The 20376-nt window shown below is 40.9% G+C and overlaps 1 protein-coding gene across 1 annotated transcript; it reads left to right on the plus strand.

Moving 5' to 3' along the window:
- Window positions 1-250: 250 nt before the first annotated feature.
- Window positions 251-20277, plus strand: KLHL24 (kelch like family member 24). The gene is made up of 7 exons (XM_062499048.1): window positions 251-678; window positions 4097-5084; window positions 9998-10182; window positions 11084-11202; window positions 12257-12445; window positions 12865-13053; window positions 14219-20277. The coding sequence occupies exons 2-7, from the start codon at window positions 4165-4167 to the stop codon at window positions 14417-14419; spliced, it is 1803 nt and encodes a 600-aa protein (XP_062355032.1). The 5' UTR covers window positions 251-678; window positions 4097-4164; the 3' UTR covers window positions 14420-20277.
- The last annotated feature ends 99 nt before the right edge of the window (window positions 20278-20376 follow it).

The following is a 20376-nucleotide window of genomic DNA, read 5'->3' on the forward strand; positions in this document are numbered from 1 at the left end:
TTGTTTACTAGTTAATCGGTATTTTTAAAGACTTCGTCTTAGACATTCAAATCCTCAGTATCCGTTGTAAAGCAATATATTTTTAATTCTTTAAAGTCAACAACTTTTTGGTCCTTTTCATATCACAAAGAAAGATGGAGGAAAACGAAATGCTGTGCTTGGTTTTTTTGTTTTGTTTTGTTCGGTTTTTGTCAGAGGGCAAGGTTATGCCCTTTTTCCCCACCCCCTGTTCCTTTTCAAACAAGAAGAGCACGTGCTGTGGTTCCTGCTGGGGGGAGTTTGTTCTCTCTGCCCCTCGTGGTGAGGTGAGCGCACACCTGAGGTGCAGCCACCGCCTTATCTCTTATCTCCAATCACAGAACTCCCGGAACCGGCTAAACCTCAGCTGCAGTTCCCAGGCCTCGGAATGAAAACACCGTTCCCGTGGCTGGGTTTTGTTTCTGGGGTGTGCTCGGGTTACTCGTTATCTATGGGGGTGCTGCTGCTCACACCACAGCAGGTGACAGCACACAGGACACCTCCCGTGCTGCTGGCTCTGCTGTCCCCAGCCCCTTCCCAGCACCTCCTTTTCTCCCCTCACAGGTGGTCAGCGCTCCAGACACGCCAGGTCCTGGCAGCGGTGGGCACGGGCTGGAAGTCACCTCCCCTGGCAGCCACAGAAACCCAGCGTAGCCTCAGGTACTCGGAAACTGCACCCTAAAAGAGGGCTCTGGGGCACAGCACACCTGGGGACGAGGTGTCCCTGCAGGGCTCTGGGGCACAGCACACCTGGGGACGAGGTGTTCCTGCAGGGCTCTGGGGCACAGCACACCTGGGGATGAGATGTCACTGCAGGGCTCTGGGACTCAGTGACACACAGGTGACAGAAACCCGGTTGCCTGCACAGCTGTGGGTGAAGGGAGGGAGGCAGCACACACCAGGGTGTTGTACAGGAAGGAGGAGTTTAGTGCAACATGAAAGTATTTTGAATAAGAGGATTTACTGATAGAAGGTGTCAGGGCAAAACATTTAATAGACTTCTACTAGCCTCTGAATTGGGCTTGTAGAGTATTTCTGAGGAACAGCTTGTGTCGACAAGCTCACTGGTGGTGTAGGTGAAGGAAATAGAGGAACCTGAACTCGTTGTGAACTCTTAACTCAGAAATCATGTATGTGTGAGGTAGCATCCATGTCAGAGCCCCGTCTGTGGTTGGAAAGCATTTTTAAAACCTGCTGATTGGAAGTGCGAGTTGGTTTTCCTTTCTAATGTTTCAAATGGGCAGACTCTAAATGCTTAAGATACATCCTTGTTCATCCTTGCTCAGACAAGCCATTCAGCAGATTTTGTATTATTTTTATTGTCTTTGGTCAAACAATTCCCAGTACTTGTCTTTGGGGGGAGGAAAAAAGTATCTTTCTTTTGCTTTGTTTAAATTTACTGAAGAGTTACATTCTCTGAATGCCTGGTGTTTTACAGTGCAGGGTCTGTCAGCAGGTAAGTCATGGAAGTACCTCTGCATACAGGAAAGATGCAGACAGGTCTGTCTTGCTGTGTTTCCCCCCTTTGCACAATATCCAGCTCAGCCTCAGGCACAGATCCCCCTCTGCCTTTCCCACTTTGGCAACTGGAAGGTGACATTTTAAAACTGCCAGTGCAAGATTTGCAGGAAGGCAGCGCGTATATGTGTTAGAGCTGAACATGTGACACTGTTACTGATAGGCTTGTGAAATTGTTTTGCTGAAGCAAACCTGTAGAAGTAATTAACTGGACAGACATTGAAGGAAAGTACATTTTAAAACAGTACATTGTGTAATGGTGTTCTTTTTCCTTTTTAGTGTCTTATTTGTAAATTTACTGTGTTTATCCCCTTGATTAATTTTACTCTGGATTTTTTTCTTTCTCACATTTCCTTAAACCATTAGGACGTTAAAAAATTGCTGACCACTAAGTTTGTGGTGTTCCAAGCATAAAGAAGACGTTGCTTCCTTCAGTGAGCAATTGTAACCCAAAGCCCTTGTTTCTGGTTATTAATGATTGCACAACACTGTGCTGTCTTAACTTCTCACTCAATGAGAAAGATACCATCTTGAAGAATTTTTACTTAGTGGCTATGTTTTGCCCGTTCATGCAACATCAGGGTCTTGCTTCTCATGTCAGGCTAACTTTCTTTGGAAAAGATCCATTAGCTTTTGTGAAATTCATCTGATTTAAATCTGCAATGCTGAAATTTAGCCTTTAGTGTTTGTATTTATATTGTTGTATTTCCCCTTGCTGTTGCTGCTCTGTTTCTGCCCACTTTCTCACGCTAGTTAGTTGCAGATGAAATTCAGTGTAGGGGTGGGATTTTGGCAGCAGGGCTGGTGAGGTGCTGGTTGTTGGTGTTGTTTTGTATCAGGCCTGTATCATTCCAGGGTGAAGTGATTGTGTAATACATGGGATAGAATGTCAGCTACAGATCAGATTGTCCATTTGTGCCTTGTTAGTCTCTCTGAAGCAATCAGTTATTAGATAGGCTCATTCCAGCTGTGTTTTTCAGGCATCAAAGTGACAACTGGTCCTATTTAAAGTCAAATTAAAACAAAGTATTTTGTAGCATAAATGAGCCCCAGACCAAGAGTCTACCTTATAAGTTTGTGTAAAAAAAAAATTATTGTGAACATGATAGTTTTATAACCCCTTTTCTCAATGAGTGAAGATGCAGCCTGCATTCTTTCCTTGCTGTTTGTTCAGATGGTGCCCTTTTAAAGGTGCTGTGTAAAAAGGCTGTTTAAAAAAAGCACATTCATTTTGTTCTATATTAAGTGATGACGTGGCCAGTCTGGGACTGGGTAATTGCAGCTCTGAGGATGGGAGCTCATCAGGAAATGAAGTTGCCGTGAGGGGTTGGTGTTTCCTGACTGTGCGTTCAGGGAAACTGAATAAAACCTTGGGAGGCATGAAAAAAAATTCCATAAGCTTCAAAATAATTCAGCTTGTGGCATTGTAGGCATACAGATAAATATTACAAGCATTTGGAATTGCACCAGTGCCAGGCCTGAGAGGGTGCTTTGCCAGCCTCTTGTTTCCTCAGTGTGTCTTGGTGTAGATTCATCCAGGTCATTTTTAAGCTCAGGAGAGGCAAAGAACCCTGCTGTGGTACATTGGTTGTTCTCACTACCTCTGACATGCTCTATTTGCAAAGTCAGCTGCATTTTCTTCACCTACACACTTTAATGCAGGCATATGCAAACGTTAGAGTATTTGATTTTTGCAACTTCAGTGCTCTGATAATGTGAGTGTGTGTTTGCACGCTGAGAGGAATCTTTACGCTTGTACTTGAAACTGGAAAGTGTTCAAGCAAAAACTGTTGCTAATAATTATTTGCCAGTAGTACTTTGGAAACAGAAAATCTCTCTGTCTTCAGCAAGTTGCCCTTTGTTCATATTTCCTGTAGTTTTATACAATAAAAATGTAGTTCATCTTCCATTCTGTTTTTTGTGCTAGCAGTTTACATTAATTTTTAATTGAATCATAGATTATCAGTGAACTAATTTTTAGATGTTTAGGAATGAATGGTAAAAACTTACAGTCAAGGTTACTTGTTAAGATCAGAGATTGTTATTTAACATTAGTGTTTTAAGACTTTATAATGAAAATTGAGTGGTTAGTTAAATTTTTGCTTTTAAAATTTCAGTCTTCTGCCTCCACCCCCCTTTTTGACTAGTGCTGTTTTATTAGTGCTTCGGAGGCTCCAGCTGAAATGAGGATCACAATGGGAAAAGGGATAAGCTCTAAATCATTATCCAGGACATCTTTGGGTTCTGTCAGCCAGGTGATTTGCTGGAGCTGAGATCTTGAGATTTTTTTTTATCTTGCACACTAATGCAGTACTAGTGATGCTGGAGCAATCAGAAATTGCCACCCACAGCAGCTGTTTTCTGGGTATATTTTGCATTTAACACTTGGCAGTGCTGCACTGCCCTGGGCAAGGTGCACCCTAACTTGCCCTGTGCCAGCTCCAAGAGAGGTCAACAATTTCACCAATTCTTAAGAGTGAGCAAACAAGTATCTTGTCTAATTCCTGTGATGCAGCTAAGAGTCTGCCAGACTGAATACTGAAGTATTTCAATTTTTCAGATCGTTGTACTGAGAAGGAGAACCTCTGCAAGTTTTTCTCAATGACTCTATAGCCAACTGATGTAACAATGGTACTAATACTGGGACGCAGACTGAATAGAGAGGATAGCGGGATACGAGATTCCCCTGCAACCAAGCGGAAAGTTTTTGAAATGGACCCAAAATCGCTGTCAGGCCCTGAGTTTTTTGACTTCTCCTCGGGATCATCCCACGCAGAAAGCATTCTCCAGATCTTCAATGAATTCCGAGACAGCCGGCTGTTCACAGATGTCATCATCTGCGTGGAGGGCCGGGAGTTCCCGTGCCACCGCGCCGTCCTCTCGGCCTGCAGCAGCTACTTCAGAGCCATGTTCTGCAACGACCACAGGGAGAGCAGAGAGATGCTGGTGGAGATCAACGGCATTTTTGCCGAAGCCATGGATTGCTTTTTGCAGTACGTGTACACGGGCAAGGTGAAAATCACGACGGAGAACGTGCAGTATCTCTTTGAAACGTCGAGTCTGTTCCAGATCAGCGTTCTGCGCGACGCCTGCGCCAAGTTCCTGGAGGAGCAGCTGGATCCGTGCAATTGCCTGGGCATCCAGCGCTTCGCGGACACGCACTCGCTCAAGACGCTCTTCACCAAGTGCAGGAACTTCGCGCTGCAGACCTTTGAGGACGTGTCCCAGCACGAAGAGTTCCTGGAGCTGGGGAAGGACGAGCTCATTGATTACATTTGCAGCGACGAGCTGGTGATCAGTAAGGAGGAGATGGTGTTCGAGGCCGTGATGCGCTGGGTGTACCGTGCCGTCGAGCTGCGCCGCCCCGTGCTCCACGAGCTCCTGACGCACGTCAGGCTCCCCCTCCTGCACCCCAACTACTTCGTTCAGACTGTGGAAGTGGACCAGCTGATTCAGAATTCCCCAGAGTGCTATCAGCTGCTGCACGAAGCCAGGCGGTACCACATCCTTGGAAATGAGATGATGTCTCCCAGAACCAGGCCACGCAGGTGAGGAAATTCTTTTAACCTTTTTTTCTGCAGAAGGATGTAACTCGATGTACAGGTGTTTGATGTATGCATGCCTGGAGACAAATCTCTTGCAGATTATTTTACTTAGCTAAATTCTGGAGCTGCTGCAATTACGCTTCTGCACTTCCCCGCATGCACAAAGCTCACGTGTCTCTTGAGAATGTGCATAAGTGAGTCTTTTTGCACAGAGCATGTTATCGCTCTGAACAAAGGTAAGTGAAGTTATATTACCTCACAAGTAAAGTACTTTCTTAAGGGTCGTGTTTGCTAGGGCAGATCTTAAAGTACTTCATATAATAGCAGTGTGTGGAAGAGAGTTCACTGTGCTGTGGCAGGTAAACCACTCCATTTCTCCAGCCTTCTTTTTGTAAAAACGTCATGCAAATGTACAGGACACCACAAAGGATGTGGATGGGGTATTATGTATTCAGAGTATTTCCTTGCTGCATCACAAAATATTTTACAGATGGAGTAGCACGTGTATTTGTAATAGACAGCAGAACAACAGGTTCTTAACTCTAAAGAAACCAAATACTGTATTTTTTAAGAATCATGAAACAGTACCTGAAGTATTTTGTGCTCATTTGGTGACATTTTAATAATTCAGAATTGCTGCCCCTTAATAATGTGTTATACAAATAGGTGACTGAGGTTGCAGGAAGAAATGAGGAAGAATCTCTTAGTGGCATTTATGAGCAATGGCTATTATGATTCCTTTTTTCCTGAAAAATATTTTTACAGCCTCATGCCAGCGATAGTAGAGACAATAGTTTATAGCTAACTCCATCTGATTTGTTTTTTATGAAGTCATATGCTGCATTAAGGTGATGCAGTGATGGTCTAGACAGACAGGCTCTGTGTCAGGAATTACTCTTTGTTTACTCTTACTCATATGTGGTTGCTCTGCAGTGACTGTGCAGGGAACCTTAATTTTTCTGGCAGGTGTTGCTTGCTTAAGGGGAAGAAAACTCTTGGCAGTGTTTGCCCCATTAGTGGCTTTCCAGTCTTCAGTCCTGCCGTGACAGAAGAAACTCATCTTAAAGTCCCTGCAGCCCTGCTCCCACCCAGGCTTTCTAAGCTGTGCACTGCCCTGGGGAGTCTTTGCAAGCATTTGGATTATGGCAGTTTGGGATTTTGCTGCAGTGATTGTTTCTGGGCTGGAGAGAGGAACCACAGGAGTTCAGACAGTTGGAGGGGGCTGCAAGCTGCAGTGTTTGGCTTGGTGTTCGTTCTGCTTTTCTTTCTCAGTTGCCTAAGGAAGGCAGATACACTCAGAAATTTTGTCAGTGTGTGGTGTTTATGTGCTTGAGAATCTGGACATCCCCAGAGTGGGGCTCCAGCTTGCAGGTGAAGTACCTTGCCTAATCCAGGTGATACCTGAAGCCATGGGGTTTGTTGGTCTTACTGCTGAGTGTATTAAACTGCAGTGGGAGTTTGAGTAGGCAGGAGCAAGAGAAGTCATTTACAAAGAGAAGAGCTGGCTGGCCTCCCAGCAGGAATTTTTTTCCCCTTTCTATATTACATTCATGGAGTGGTTCTTTGTCATGTGTTTCTGTTATTTGTTTGGCTCTGTTGCCTATAGCAAAAAGATTGTGTTTTAAAATAGTTGCCAGGTCCCACTTCCCTCATGTTTTTATCACATATTTTCTGGGCATTCTGGGGGGCTTTGGGGGAGGGAAGGGCAATGAAGAGCTCTTTTCCTTTTTTTTCTTGCCTTCCTCCAATGTCTTTTCTATATAAACTGTTTCTAAAAAGAGACAGGCTACAGGATAAACAATTCCCACACCAGTGCTTTTAGTGAAGCATCAGGAAATAAATTCTGATTGGTTGTATTAAAATGGATACACCTATGGGTAAAATTGGTTCTACTTGTTTTTTCAAAGAACAAACTACATTGCAATTCACAAATTGATTTTTTTTTTTTTTTCCTTTCTGAAGCCGGTGAAGAGTTACCTGAAGTAAATAAAAGTTTAAAGTGTGACATAACTGTTCTCTTTGCCACTAAGGCATCCTTGGCAAATGCAGGTATTTCTGAGAGAGCCTTTCAGTTATGGACTTGCAATGGCACAGTGACATCTTGAGGCTGTCCCTCCTGGTTGTGTTGCACACCAAACCTCCAAGCTGAGACCAAGCAGTGAGCAGTAGCACATTTCCATATCCAAAACTGCAGGGGTTCTTCCTGCTGTGTGCTTTGAGTTATCTTCAGGCTTTCATCAAAGGTGCTGTTAAGCTGTCTGGTAACAATACATGAGTGTGTTCTTTAACCACAAGTTAGAATGTTTGTACATTTTAACATGTCCTTTTCTGTTGCCTTTGGAAAGCTTTAATGTAGTCCCTTATTTTTCCCACTTGGACATGGGTTTCTGTTTCACTTTGCATTTTGTCTGCTACCTCATTTACTACCCAAAATTGATTAAACAGCGAGGAAGAAAAATGTAGTGATTTACCAGAATTTCTGTGATTTGTTTTCTGAACTTGCCATGGTGTTGAATGTGATCTGTTTGAACTACCTCGAGTTCTTCTGTCCAGCTTTGCTGTACTGGTTGGTGTTTTCACCTCATCAAGAGGTGTGTGTGGAGCTCAGGACCCCTGGAAAGCCTGTACTTGGGAATGCATGGAATTGTATGCCACTGTTGATTGTCTTCCACTCCCTCTTTGCTATTTAATGCACCTGTTCTTGGTGGGATGGTGTCTCCTGGAATCTTTACAGCCTGTTTTAACACCTGTGATAATTTGTTCACGCATTTTCTTCTGAGGGCTACAAGAAGAGCTTCCTGTACTGCTGGTTGAGGTCATAGATTTTTCTGACCTTCATTTAAATATATCCTTGGTTCTTTTCTGGATTTAGCCTTTGCCTGGATGTTTTTTTTGTGTATTCCTACCACATTTTATTTCTTAAAAAAATGGGTGTGGGCTCTGTCATTTGAAAAAAAAATACATTTGGAACTAACCATAAAACCTTCACAGTGCAAGACAATATAATGGAAACATTTTTCTTACTGAAGAAAGAATATTCATATAGGTACTAAAACGTTAGGAATTTTTTTCTCTCTCTCTGAAATACTCTGCTAAATGAATATTTTCTTGAAAAACTCCATTATAGCAATTCATAAAGAGCTCTCTTTGAGCAAAGTTTTTTGGTTCATTTAATTTTAAACCAAAGTTTGATAATCTGTTACAGTCATCTTTTCAGTGTGTGAATGGAGGCCTTAATTCTAATCTAGAAAGTAATGCACAGACAAACCTCTTTGTACACAGTTAGCTGATGTCTCTGGACTTGCTTCTAAGGCAAATTATGAGATGAGTGTCTTGCTTTTATGGAAGTTCTTTTCCTGGGTAATGCTTTGTTGGCACAGGAACTTCCCCTCTCTTACCCTTTGAGAGATTCTTTTCAGAGTTGTTCCTCAAAAAAGCAAAAAGCAGTAAAGAGTAAATACATAGAAACCAGGAAGGAGCATGACTTCAAAGCTGAGCAGCTGCCAAGAGTTCTTCTGATGGGTTCAGGTGCATAAGTGCCATTCCTCAGGCACATCTCATTTATCTCATCGTTAGCATTTAGCACTGCCTTTGCCTGTTCACAATATTCTGGATAGAAACATACGTGGAATATTTCAATTTCATGTGTGGTGACAAGGAAATAGAAGGGCTCACTAGTTTTATTCATGATGTTTCAAAACAGGGGAAGCCTCATGAGGATTTATGGGTGAATATGTGCAGAAGTTCATGTTAGGAACTTTAGGGACAGATCATGCAACTTTTACCTTAAATCCAGTAATAAGTCCTTTTTTCTTTATTTTTGAGAGAAGACTGCAGTACTCAGCAATGGCATGAATGTCTTTTCTATGAGATGTCTGTTCACAGTGGTATAATAGTACAAAGCACAACACAACGAAATGGCTCATTAAAAATAAAATCAATCTTGCATTCAGTTTTGCTTAACTGACAGCAGTCCTTGAAATAACTATGTTGTGCAAAGTGCTTTGCTTTTAAAATGCCCTGAAAAGAAAGGAGTTTGACAAATGCTGACAAGAAATTACAAGTCTCAGAGGAGGAATAAAGGTGGTCACAGTTTCATTTGCACATCAAAGATAGTTGGTTGATTCTCTACATTCAAATGTGCATTAATTTTTGTTAGATAAGTTTTGTCACTGCTGTGAGTATAGAATATGTGTAATGCAGAAGCATCTGGCTAGTAGAAGGATAATCAGTGTGTGGAATAGAACTTTAAGGTCTGTTTGGGTACACTTCAGACTGCCTAATGCCTGATTTATTCCCACTGAGTTTTAACTTTTGGTTTTCGGTTTTAATTTTTATTTCAGTATCCCTTAATGTTTCCTCCTGTCAGTGCTGTTTTATGTTTTACTGTGCATTGGCTCTAAGGTCTTTTTGGTTTTCCTTATTTTGGTGACTACATTCCATCTGCTTTTAAACACTTGGAATATTTAGGTGCTGTAAAGTATTCATTTTGTAAAGCTCAGGAGGGGGATTGAAGACTTATTTCGTTGTGAAACATTATTCATGTCACTGTCTCCAGCTGGCTTGAACTCTGTTTCTGATCTGTGTATACAGTCAAAGAAAAAATATAGTAAGGGATTTCTAAGTTATTAAATTACATGGTTTTTACGTAGAACATTGTGCAGTGCCACTCCACCACTTTCACAGGACTCCTGTCAGTGTGGTGTAACACTCCTGTGTTATGAGACAGCTGGAAACAGTGAAAACCTATTTGTGAAATTACTCTTTCTTCTATTTTCTTTTTTCATTGTTGTTTAAGTTCAAGCTAAATCGTTTTTGTTTTTTCTAATTTTCACAGAGTTTTGAAGAGTGTTGTTTGGTCTCCATGTACTAATAAATATCTCCTACATCTTAATTTTGTGTGTTCACTGTTTTAGATCAACTGGTTATTCTGAGGTGATAGTTGTTGTTGGAGGCTGTGAACGAGTTGGAGGGTTTAATTTGCCATACACGGAGTGCTATGATCCTGTGACAGGAGAGTGGAAATCACTGGCTAAACTTCCAGAGTTTACAAAGTCTGAATATGCGGTGTGCGCTCTGCGGAATGATATTCTTGTTTCAGGTGAATAATCTTAAAAAATTCAAGAGTTCTTTCTTTGCTTGGTTGGTTTTTGTTGTGTCCTGTTTGTGGGGTCTGTTTGTTTTGGTTTGCTTGTTAAGTAGTGGGGCAGATCTTTGTACTGTGAACTTGCAGAAGCTCAGCTGAAAGTCACTTTGCTGCTGTGAACACCAGCCCCAGCACAATCTTACTGTAAACAAAAGTGTTTTCTGGAGTTCTTGTTTGGCATGAATCTGCAGTTTTTTTATAGCTGATTCCAGGACATCAATTGTATTAAAGAGACCAGCTAATGGCTGCTTTGAAATACAGCAGGAGCCTGTGTGCAGCAACAGCTGGGAAAACTACAGACAAAAAATCCCAAGCAGGCTTTTCCCAGCAGCACATTCAGCCCTTCAGCAAGGGAAAATTATGGGGTGCAGCTGATGGTTCAGACAGCAGGCTCTGTGTTGGTTTAACCAAGCAAAAGTCTCCTCAGGTGTGTGTGCCTGTGTCATTTGAACAAAGTGTAGAACCAAGGAGGTGCTCACAGAGCGGGCAGAGGAGGAGGTGGCAGGGATGTCCCACAGGCAGGGGATTTTGAGGGTCTCACCTGGGTAGTGACACTACAGGGAATCTGAAGAGCTTGGGCAAAAGCCATTAAAATGCATTCCAACTTCAAGAAATAATCTAGTGTGATCTCAGCATTAGGGGAAAGAAAAGCATGATGAAAGCAACTTACTGTGTGATTTCATCTTTGAAACTCACTGCAAATTACTTTTTCAGTGTAATGTATAAATACTGGTAGATCCTTATTGCATCCCAAAAGGGGGTATAAAGTTTTCATTGTCCACTCTAGAGGGGTGTGTCTGTAGTTAGCATTACCCATTCAATAATTACTCAGATTGGCATATGTTTCATTTTAAAGGTGGAAGAATCAATAGCCGGGATGTCTGGATTTATAACTCTCAACTTAACATTTGGATCAGAGTTGCTTCCTTAAATAAAGGCAGATGGAGACATAAAATGGCTGTTCTTCTGGGTAAAGTAAGAGAAGTCTATTTTAATTTTTTTATAGTGGGAATGTTTGCTGTATGTAAGAAAAGTGGTGAAAATACTTAAATATTACTTTGTATTTCATATCAGATAATTTTAACAATTTTCAAATACAGTGCTTCAAACAATTAGGCTTTTCATCAGTCAGACATTACCCATGGACATGAAAATCATCTTACTGCTCATTTATTTTTTGGGGTTTTGTTTTTTCATTATTGAAGTGCCTTATTTCCAAGAAGCAGTTTTTTGGGAAGTGAAGAAGGATCTGGATTTGCCTGTGCTTCAAAAGTGCTGTCTAACAGTTTGTGTAGTTATTAACAGAAACTGATGCTACTCTGAACATCAGCAGTTTTATTTAATGTTTTATATTGAAAGTAAGCAAACGCATAGAGTGTGAAATGGGAAGGTTTGCTATATTTTAAAGGTAAATATGCCTGAACATAAAACCACTGTTTGGGACTCCCTTAGTGAAAGTTTGTAAAGATGTGCATGTGGTGTCACTAAATCTTCTTAGAGATGAAACATGCAGCTAAGCGAGCAGATGGAGGAAGGTAATCACAAATAATGAGGAGCTCTGCATCCTAAAGATTAAAGAAGAGACAAGTAGAGTTTACAAACTCAGAGGAGGAAATACTTCAGTAAGCAAGTAGGGAAAAAGCAAAATGCCAAAAAAGCGAAGGTGAACTCAGGTGTTTGCTGCTGCTGCTGTTGTTGTTGAATGTTATCCATAAAAAGAGAAATACAGAGGAATGCCTTTTCTAACAAATGCTATTCAAATAAGAAGTTTCTACTGCAGTATTAATAATACTATGCTTTGGCATGTGTTTGCAGTGTCATTCCACATGTGACTGAGTGGAACTCTCCAGGGAGTCTTTACCTGTTATTTTTAGACCATATTCTTCTCCTCCTGTGTATAAATAAAAAATGCGAGGAATGTATCCCTAGACAAACCTAGCAAATCGGCTTTCAATTAAGTGAATTTGATATTTCAGTGTAATACCTGCTGTAAACACGACGTAAGGGTAGCTGTTAACGCTGTGTGCAGGTGTACGTGGTGGGAGGATACGATGGGCAGAACCGCCTGAGCAGTGTGGAGTGCTACGACTCCTTCTCCAACCGCTGGACTGAGGTGGCTCCCCTGAAGGAGGCTGTGAGCTCCCCGGCTGTCACCAGCTGTGTTGGCAAACTCTTCGTCATCGGGGGTGGCCCTGATGACAACACCTGTTCTGACAAGGTCAGTTAGCTCTGTTGGGTTCATCTTTTATCCACAGCAAACTGGATTGCCGATTTAAAACCGGCAATCTACAGGAGATCTGCTTGAACTGGTTTTAGCCGGATGGAGTATGGAATTACTCTAATACAATAAAATACAGAGTAGAAGATGTTTGAGTGATAAACTGTTACTGTGGTCTTTCTCATGGATACGGTGCTTATGTCATTGGCTTCACAAGTTCTGTTAAATGGGAGTGTTCGGAAAAGAAGTCAAATATTGTGCACGTGTATAAATTAAAGATATATGGATCTGCATTTACCTTGGTTCTGTTTTTGTGGGGGAGGCACTGCTGCTTTTTCTGTCCTTGTGTAACCTGTGTGGGCGTGCAGGCTGTTCCATCAGTTGGGCTTTCAGTCTGAAAGGCCTGTCCTTGTTTCCAGGTTCAGTCGTATGATCCCGATACAAATTCCTGGTTGCTCCGTGCCACCATCCCCATTGCCAAGAGATGCATCACGGCCGTGTCCCTGAACAACCTGATCTATGTTGCTGGTGGGCTCACCAAAGCCATTTACTGCTATGATCCCATTGAGGACTACTGGATGCATGTACAGAATACATTCAGCAGACAGGTAATTTCCAATCAAAAGCCCATACACAGCTGGAAGGTACTTTTTGATATTGTTATTTTGGAGTGCAATAAGTATACGTTTGCTTAACCCTGATAGAATTGCATCTCTGATTCTTTTCTTGCTTTACCTCTTCATCTGTGTAACTCAAAACCTCACAGAAGAGGAAGATTCTAAACCAGTAGCTTTTCAGCTGGGTGTCACTGTTAGGCAGTCCAGGCTTTGCTTGAGAGCTGTTACTGTTGAAGAACAGTATAGTGGATGGTGATTACATTGTACAGAAATTACCTTCTGTTGCAGGTTTTTATTTAGACTGAAGAGAGCAATTTCCTTAAAATTGATTAAAGCCTTTCAGTGTGACAGGAACTTCTGAAGGCTGTTTTTACAGTGTGAAAAAGCCCCACTGTATAGTACAGAAAGTGTCTGGCTTCAGCAGTGAGAGTTCTTTCATTTCCACTCATGGGACACAGAGCAGGATTTGAATGTGTCCCCTCAGTAGTGAAATATGTTACATTTCCCCGTGTTTAAAAAACACCAATCACATACGCTACAGTACTGTCTTAAGAGAAATTTGTTCTTTTTTCCCCAGCCTTCCCTCTGTTCTTCTGTTTTAGTCTGTGTTCTCTATTTAACTGAGAATTTTTTTCCATGCCTGCTGTTGAGGAAGAAATAAAATTCTCTCTCTGTTTCAAGTAAGACATAGCACAGTCTTTTCTTGTGCACTCTTTTGAGTCATGCCTTTTTTCCTCTCCCCATTTACATCCCTCTTCATTATCTGTTACTCCTCTGAGGTGCTTCTCCTTGTTCCCATTCTTTGCATTAATAGTACCTACTGTGGTCCCTCCTCTGAAAACCTCTGTTCTCTCCTCCTTTCCCTATCTCAGATCTTTCCATGGTAAGTACAGTGTTCAGTTGTATTCCATTGTTCCTTTTGTCTGAGCGAGTGTAATAAAGGCTTAGACCTGAAATAGTAGTTTCTGTAGGGTTGTGCTGCTGCTTTCCCTAATTTTTGTGCTTTCTGCACTGGCTCTTTCAGGAGGGAACATTCTAGATCAGGCTGTTTACAAAGGGCAATCACAGTGCTGCCCTCCTGCACTGGGGCAGACACACATGAATCAAGTCTTGCTTTTTAAATAACTGTGTATTCCCATGTGTTTTCTTGCAACAGGAGAATTGTGGCATGTCTGTGTGTAATGGAAAAATCTATATCCTTGGTGGAAGACGGGAGAATGGTGAAGCCACAGACACTATTCTTTGTTATGACCCTGCAACGGGCATTATCACAGGAGTAGCAGCCATGCCCAGGCCAGTATCATATCATGGCTGTGTGACCATTCATAGATATAATGAAAAAGGCTTTAAACTGTAATTTATTTTTTTCTTGAAAAAAGAAGAACGAATCCAGTGGTCTGCTGCAAGACAGGCTTTTTAAAGATTCCTGAAGTGGGAATTTCCTGCCTAAGTGTCGTATGAAAATTATATCCTGTGCCTTTAGAAAAAGGGTTAATTTAACTTACCAAACAAGTCTACAAAGCTATCCAGTAACCAGAGTTCAGTTATATCTGCTGTGGGCTCTGATATGAGAGCAGGATGTTGCACAGTAATCGGAAAGTTTGCCCTATGTGTGAATAGTAATTAAAATCTTGAAAACTTTTTGGGAAAAGTGCCTTCAGCATTTGTGCCTGTGTCTTTAAAAGCAATATCTTCAAGGTGTTTCTGGTTCTGCTAATGGGAAAATTGCATAGGCAAGTAAAGCCCAAAGAATCATCTAGGATAATTACTTGTAATTTATAAAGCTCAGTTATAATCCATATGCATCATTCTTACAAGCAGATGAACCAAGTAGAATTTTTCTGTCAGATCATGCATGGGTTGGAATGTAAAAAAAAATACCCACCAAAAAACCAAACTGCCTACAAAACAAGCTACATTGGACAAAACAAGAATCTTTGAGGAATGCTTTCTTCTGAAGGAGAAACTGGTTGTTTGGTGAGCCACTACAACACACTGCAGTGATGATTGTGTACCTTAACCCTGTGTAACTTATTCATAGTGTTGATAAATGTCCAGCAAAGTACAAGGCTACATGACATGGAAAACCAGTGGATTCAGGCATTCATCTGTGAGGTAAAGTTTGAATCCCAGTTTTTACCTTTTTGAATAGGACAGGTGAAGGCTGAAAGTTACTGGGTTCACTCTTTGCTCACTGCAATGTCTAAACTATTTAAGAAATAAAAGTATGTTGAACTCTGGGTTCTCCCAGTTTTCTGAATCACATTATAAATTACCTGATGATAGAGGTGGGGACTTGAGTTTGTGCCCTACAGCTTATAAATTGGTCTTTTGGGTGTCTCATCTGCAGAGATGGCAGAGTATTCAGTAGGTATTTCTTGGCCTTTCTTCAGACAATCACTTACTGTAGCACAGTTAAACTACTGTATAAGCTGCTTGGCCACAGAAAAAGTTCTGAAAAGGTCCCTCCTTTCACCAGAAAAATATCTGTGGACATGTCCATGTAGCCATATGACGTGTTTTGGATAATTTTGGAGCCTAGGAAGCACCTGTATTTTGATACACCACCATTATTGGGTTGGGGTTTTTTTCAGTAAAGATATTTTTTAAGTCCTCCCTAGATTTCTGTACTGGGGCTCCTTATTTCCAGTACACAGTTGAGGCACAAAGTTCATAAAAACTGAAATAGCACTTGGGAGTTGGAAAATTAATGTGATCGTCCATGTACCAATTTCCTGTAAATCACCAAAACCCTCAGAACTGCCTTTCAAAGGAATTCTGAGGACAGCAGCCAGTAGGGAAGTTGGTCAGTGCCAGGGCAGAAAAAAATCCCATAAAACTCCTGCAGAGCCAAGCCCTGGCCTCAGGGTTCTGGTCTATGTGCTTGCTCAGGAGGGTGAAAACAAGCACCATCTCTGGAACATTGTTTGTTCCACTGGACTTTCTTCATCTGTTTTCCCAGAGTATTTCTTCATGAGATGGAAATTCTGACCCTCAGTGAAGTTATGCCAGACTGGGAGTCACCATTTTCAGTAACATGAGTTTTAAAGAGCACTGGGAGCTGCACTTTGAGATGCATTAACTTGTAACCTCAGGAAAGGACACAGATTCCAGTTTCTGGCTGAATACCAAACACTGCTTTGGATACAGTAAGAATACTGATAAAATATAAATCACTGCATATCAGTGATGTGATCAGGAGGTCAGTCTCTGAGCATGTACGTTCACATTGCCCTAGAAAGAAAATCCCTCGGTAATATAAGACAAATGAATCCAATAAATTAATCCTTTTCTAAGTTTCATGTGTTTCTGCTCACCAAGTTTTACTTTGAAATGGCAATTTCAGTCCCTGTGAATAAGGTCTGTTGATTGCAATGGTAATTGCCCTGTAACTGATTTTGTGTACTAACTGTATATATAGCTTGTGCCATCATTGTAAATGAAGATGTCAAAAACTATTAGGAGCACTTCATTAGAGATGCAATTTGAAAAATATAATTTCCTTTGATTTCCTCTTGTTTGTATTCAGACTTGTAATGCTGTTACGCTATACTGTTTTTAAACAGTGCTTATTCTGTAGAACAGTGTCATTTAATCTCTGTTTATAATACTGCACCAGTCTGTAAATAACAAGATACTGCTTTCCATGGTTTTGAAGATTCATTTTATAGTTTAGTTGTCTTAAAAATGTATGTACTGTTACCTATTTTTGAAAATGACAGTGTTTAATGCACCAGTAAATGCAGAAATGTAGATGCAGAAAACTGCTTACAGTTCTTGAGAACCTGTATCAAAGCTGAACAGTTACAGGTGTGGAGCACTGCTAAATGGCAGTTACTTATGCAATGATTTCTTTAAAACAAGCAGTGAAGTTTTCTTCTTGCTTGTTTACTGTGTAAATAATTCACACTTAAGGCCTGCTCTGTTACGTCAATTACTTTTAGGTGTACTAGAAAAGAATAATTTGACATTGATTTAATGAAAATGTACCTTTTTTTCTAGAAGGATGCATTAATTTGGAAGTTGTATTCCTGAGCCACTTGTTCTCCAATGCATTTCACTTAGGTATAGATGGATTCAAAGATTTAACCTCTCACTCATATCTAGATGCTTGCGGTTTATGGGCTTGAGCAGCACATTGGTTTTGGTTTTTTCCTTTGTCTCAGCTAGGAGAGAAAATTACTAATTTCATCTACTATAATCAAAATATTTCCATCATAAATGATAGTAGGTTTGGTAACTCTAGAGCACCTGCAGAAAGAAGTAACTTCAGTCCAACCATACATATGATGGCTTAAGCATTTCCAAGTCACAGCTGAAAAATAAATTCTAAGAATTGTCTTCACTCTGCTAAACAAATGAGTAGATATTTTTCTTCTCTCTTTTGATGTTCACTTCTGTTCTTAGCAATGAGATATCAGTTGAAAAGACAGTTGATGCTTCCTTGCAGCCAGGCTTCTGGAAGGTTCTGAATCATTTACTGATCACATGCAGCCTCTAGCCCTTGGCTTGTGGCTGAAGCATTCCCCTTTTACAGCTGTCAGCCACAGAGCATTGCATGGTAATCATGTAGTGGTACCTGTAGACTGCCTCCTTGGGAGTAGTTAAGTAGACATAGTTGGTGAAATCTCTTCCATGTTATACTGTGTCTGGTATGCATTTGGGGGGATTGGCACTATGCTTTCCCCTCCAGCACCAAGGGGTCCAGATTGTACTGTTATTTTTGTTATTGGCATCAATGCAGTTCTCATCAAAGATAGCTTGTTTGTACTCTGTTGAAGCAGGGATATTAGTACAGATTATGTTGATATGGACCCTAATTTACTGAAGCTTTTTAAATAGCATTTTTAATATGGCAAAGTTTTGAGAGAGGCTGGTGATGGAGGAAGAGGAAATGCTCATGTGGACAGAGATTCAGAGGAAGCTGTGGTCGCCTGTGCTTGAGAGCAAGGACGCTATTGCCTGTTCAGTTTCTTCCTCAAAGCAGTTGGGTTCACCTCATTATCTTAGGCAAACACTTTGTTTGTCCTGTTTTTCTGTGACTTGCTGCAAGGACAGAACAAGAAGCGGGCCTGTGACTTGATGTTTCCCTCGCCTGAGGCACAGGGAAGGTGCTGGTCAGTAGAGCCCGAGCTGAGAGAACTCCAGAGAGCAGAGGCAGGAGAAATGCATTGGAGCATCCAGGCTCAGAGATGGCAGGAGCAGACCTCATGTGTTTGGGGGTTGTAGTTTGGCTGGGCTTGCTGAAACCAAGGTGTTCAGGATGCTCATAATTTTGCAATCCCAGATGCTGAAACTCAGGTGGTAAGAATGTTTCACATTTGTGAATTCACTGAACTCAGCTGGAGCAATTAAGATGTAGCTATGCTCATAGTCTGCTAGTGGCAATGCTCAGGAAAGCCAGGAGTTCATTTATCTGAATTGCCCAGATAGGCAAGTAGCTGTGGGGTTCTTTTTACCACTGAAGATGGCAAAACCCAATTCAAGAGCATTAAGAATCTCACAAGACTTGATCACTGTGTGGCACAACGAATATTTTCACCTGAATGTAGTTCTCATGTACACAAGAAATTACTAATGAAATGATTTGTTGTGCCTGGTTAAAAAAAATCTGAGCAGCATATACTCAGAAAAGGAGCGTGGATGGTAAGATGAAATTTTTAAGCAGAAACCCGCTATCTGGTTGGGGGCCAAACAGTGCTTTGGGTTTTGTAAAGTATGTTTAGCACACCAGTTTCCTCAGCATGGAATCATTTCAAATGGCATTAATTAAAATGGATCACAGTTGTGTCAGTGCTGTGAGCATTGCCACAAAGCAGCAGCCTCCCACCAAGCCCAAACCAGCTGTGACTCTGTGTTCTCTGCTCGCTGCCTTTGTGTCACACAAGTTCATGATAATGCTACTGTCTAAGAAATGTAAGCTATTTGCAGGAATATTTCTTTTTTTCTACTGTAGAGATCCAGTCTATGCTGACATTTTATGTATGCACATCTGTATGTGAATTATTTTGTGGTCATTCTCTGATAGTGCTGTTACAAGTGATTCACATAAAGGCCCTGTGTACAACTTGTCAATAGTGTAAATAGGGCTTAGTTTTTATGATTAGCTCCAAAGAAAATAATGTGCATCAATTTTGAAAATACCTGTGCCTTGAATTCATCTATATTTTTATCTGTTGTGAAAAAGAGCTTGGATTACTCCTTCCAGTTTGTTACCTTTATTATGATTGGTCTGACTGTCCAGACTGTTAACGTCCTCCTAGGAGAAATAAATCTTGCCATTCATTAATCTGAACAGTTAAACTTCTTGTTTAGTACATGCCTAGAATGCTTCCATTATTACAGTAGTATGGCAGATTTAATCTAGGGAAATAAGTATTTGTATTTCTCTGGTTTTCTGTTTCCAGCATGCCTCAGTGACAAAGGACTGAGTTTAGTCTTTGACTTCCTGTCCTTAATATGTAATTTCTTGTATTAGTAGCCTCTGTGATATTTCTGAACTCTCTGAAGTCATCAACCTCTTGTTCAAGATACAAAATATGAAGCAATAAGGTGGTGCAGCATGGCAATAAGCAAATCAAGAGACTTGAATGTAATGTACTGTTAATTTCATCTGTGTAAATGCTGGACCTATGAGTCATTCCCCTTTTGGTGCACCTCTAGCCTTTGGAATTGGTTTAATAGGAACTACTTGGCCATGGGAGAGTTTACCTCCTGAACTGTTACTCATATGATATTTTTGCCTGAAATCATATTTTGATTTTCCTTTTTTTTTATTTTTTTGCGGAGGAAAACAGCAAGTATTGTTATTCCTTGCCAGTTCCTTTATTTACTGAAACATAGAAGCTGTAGTTCCACGGAGAGCTGATCTTGCCCTCAAGAACAGCCTGGTGCAGCACAAATGACATTTGAACAGGAAAGCTCAGACCACTTACTGTGTGCCAGAGTCAATGTAATGGATCTCACATATAACATTAAGGTCTTCAGATTGTGCTGACAGTAGAAAAGTGATTTTGTAATGTAGCACAATTGCAGTAACACCTGTTATATTTAAATATACTTCTTGCATAATTCTTTGAAAGTTTTTTAAAGTTCAGTGTATCTAATAAATATTTGCCTTTTGAATAGTTGACTTTTTTTGGGGTTTTTTTTTAGTTCATGAGAAGTTCCAGGGTGGGGATTGATGGTGGTAGGAGGAGGAAACTCCCTCCTGGTTATTTTGGGTCATGTAACTTGTTGGATTCTGCCCCTTGTGCAGTCTCTCTCCTTTGATGTGCCTGCCTCCCAGTCTAGGTGTTTTCCCTGCTCATTTTT

The sequence above is a fragment of the Cinclus cinclus genome, chromosome 10 (genome assembly GCF_963662255.1).
Source record: "Cinclus cinclus chromosome 10, bCinCin1.1, whole genome shotgun sequence".
NCBI lineage: Eukaryota > Metazoa > Chordata > Aves > Passeriformes > Cinclidae > Cinclus > Cinclus cinclus.

Excerpts from the sequence above, each read along its gene's own strand:
- KLHL24 (XM_062499048.1), top strand. The coding sequence starts at position 4,165 with ATGGTACTAATACTGGGACGCAGACTGAATAGAGAGGATAGCGGGATA. Across the intron at positions 10,183-11,083 it reads GAATGATATTCTTGTTTCAG|GTGGAAGAATCAATAGCCGG; the intron begins GTGAATAATCTT and ends TTCATTTTAAAG. Across the intron at positions 12,446-12,864 it reads ACAACACCTGTTCTGACAAG|GTTCAGTCGTATGATCCCGA; the intron begins GTCAGTTAGCTC and ends CCTTGTTTCCAG.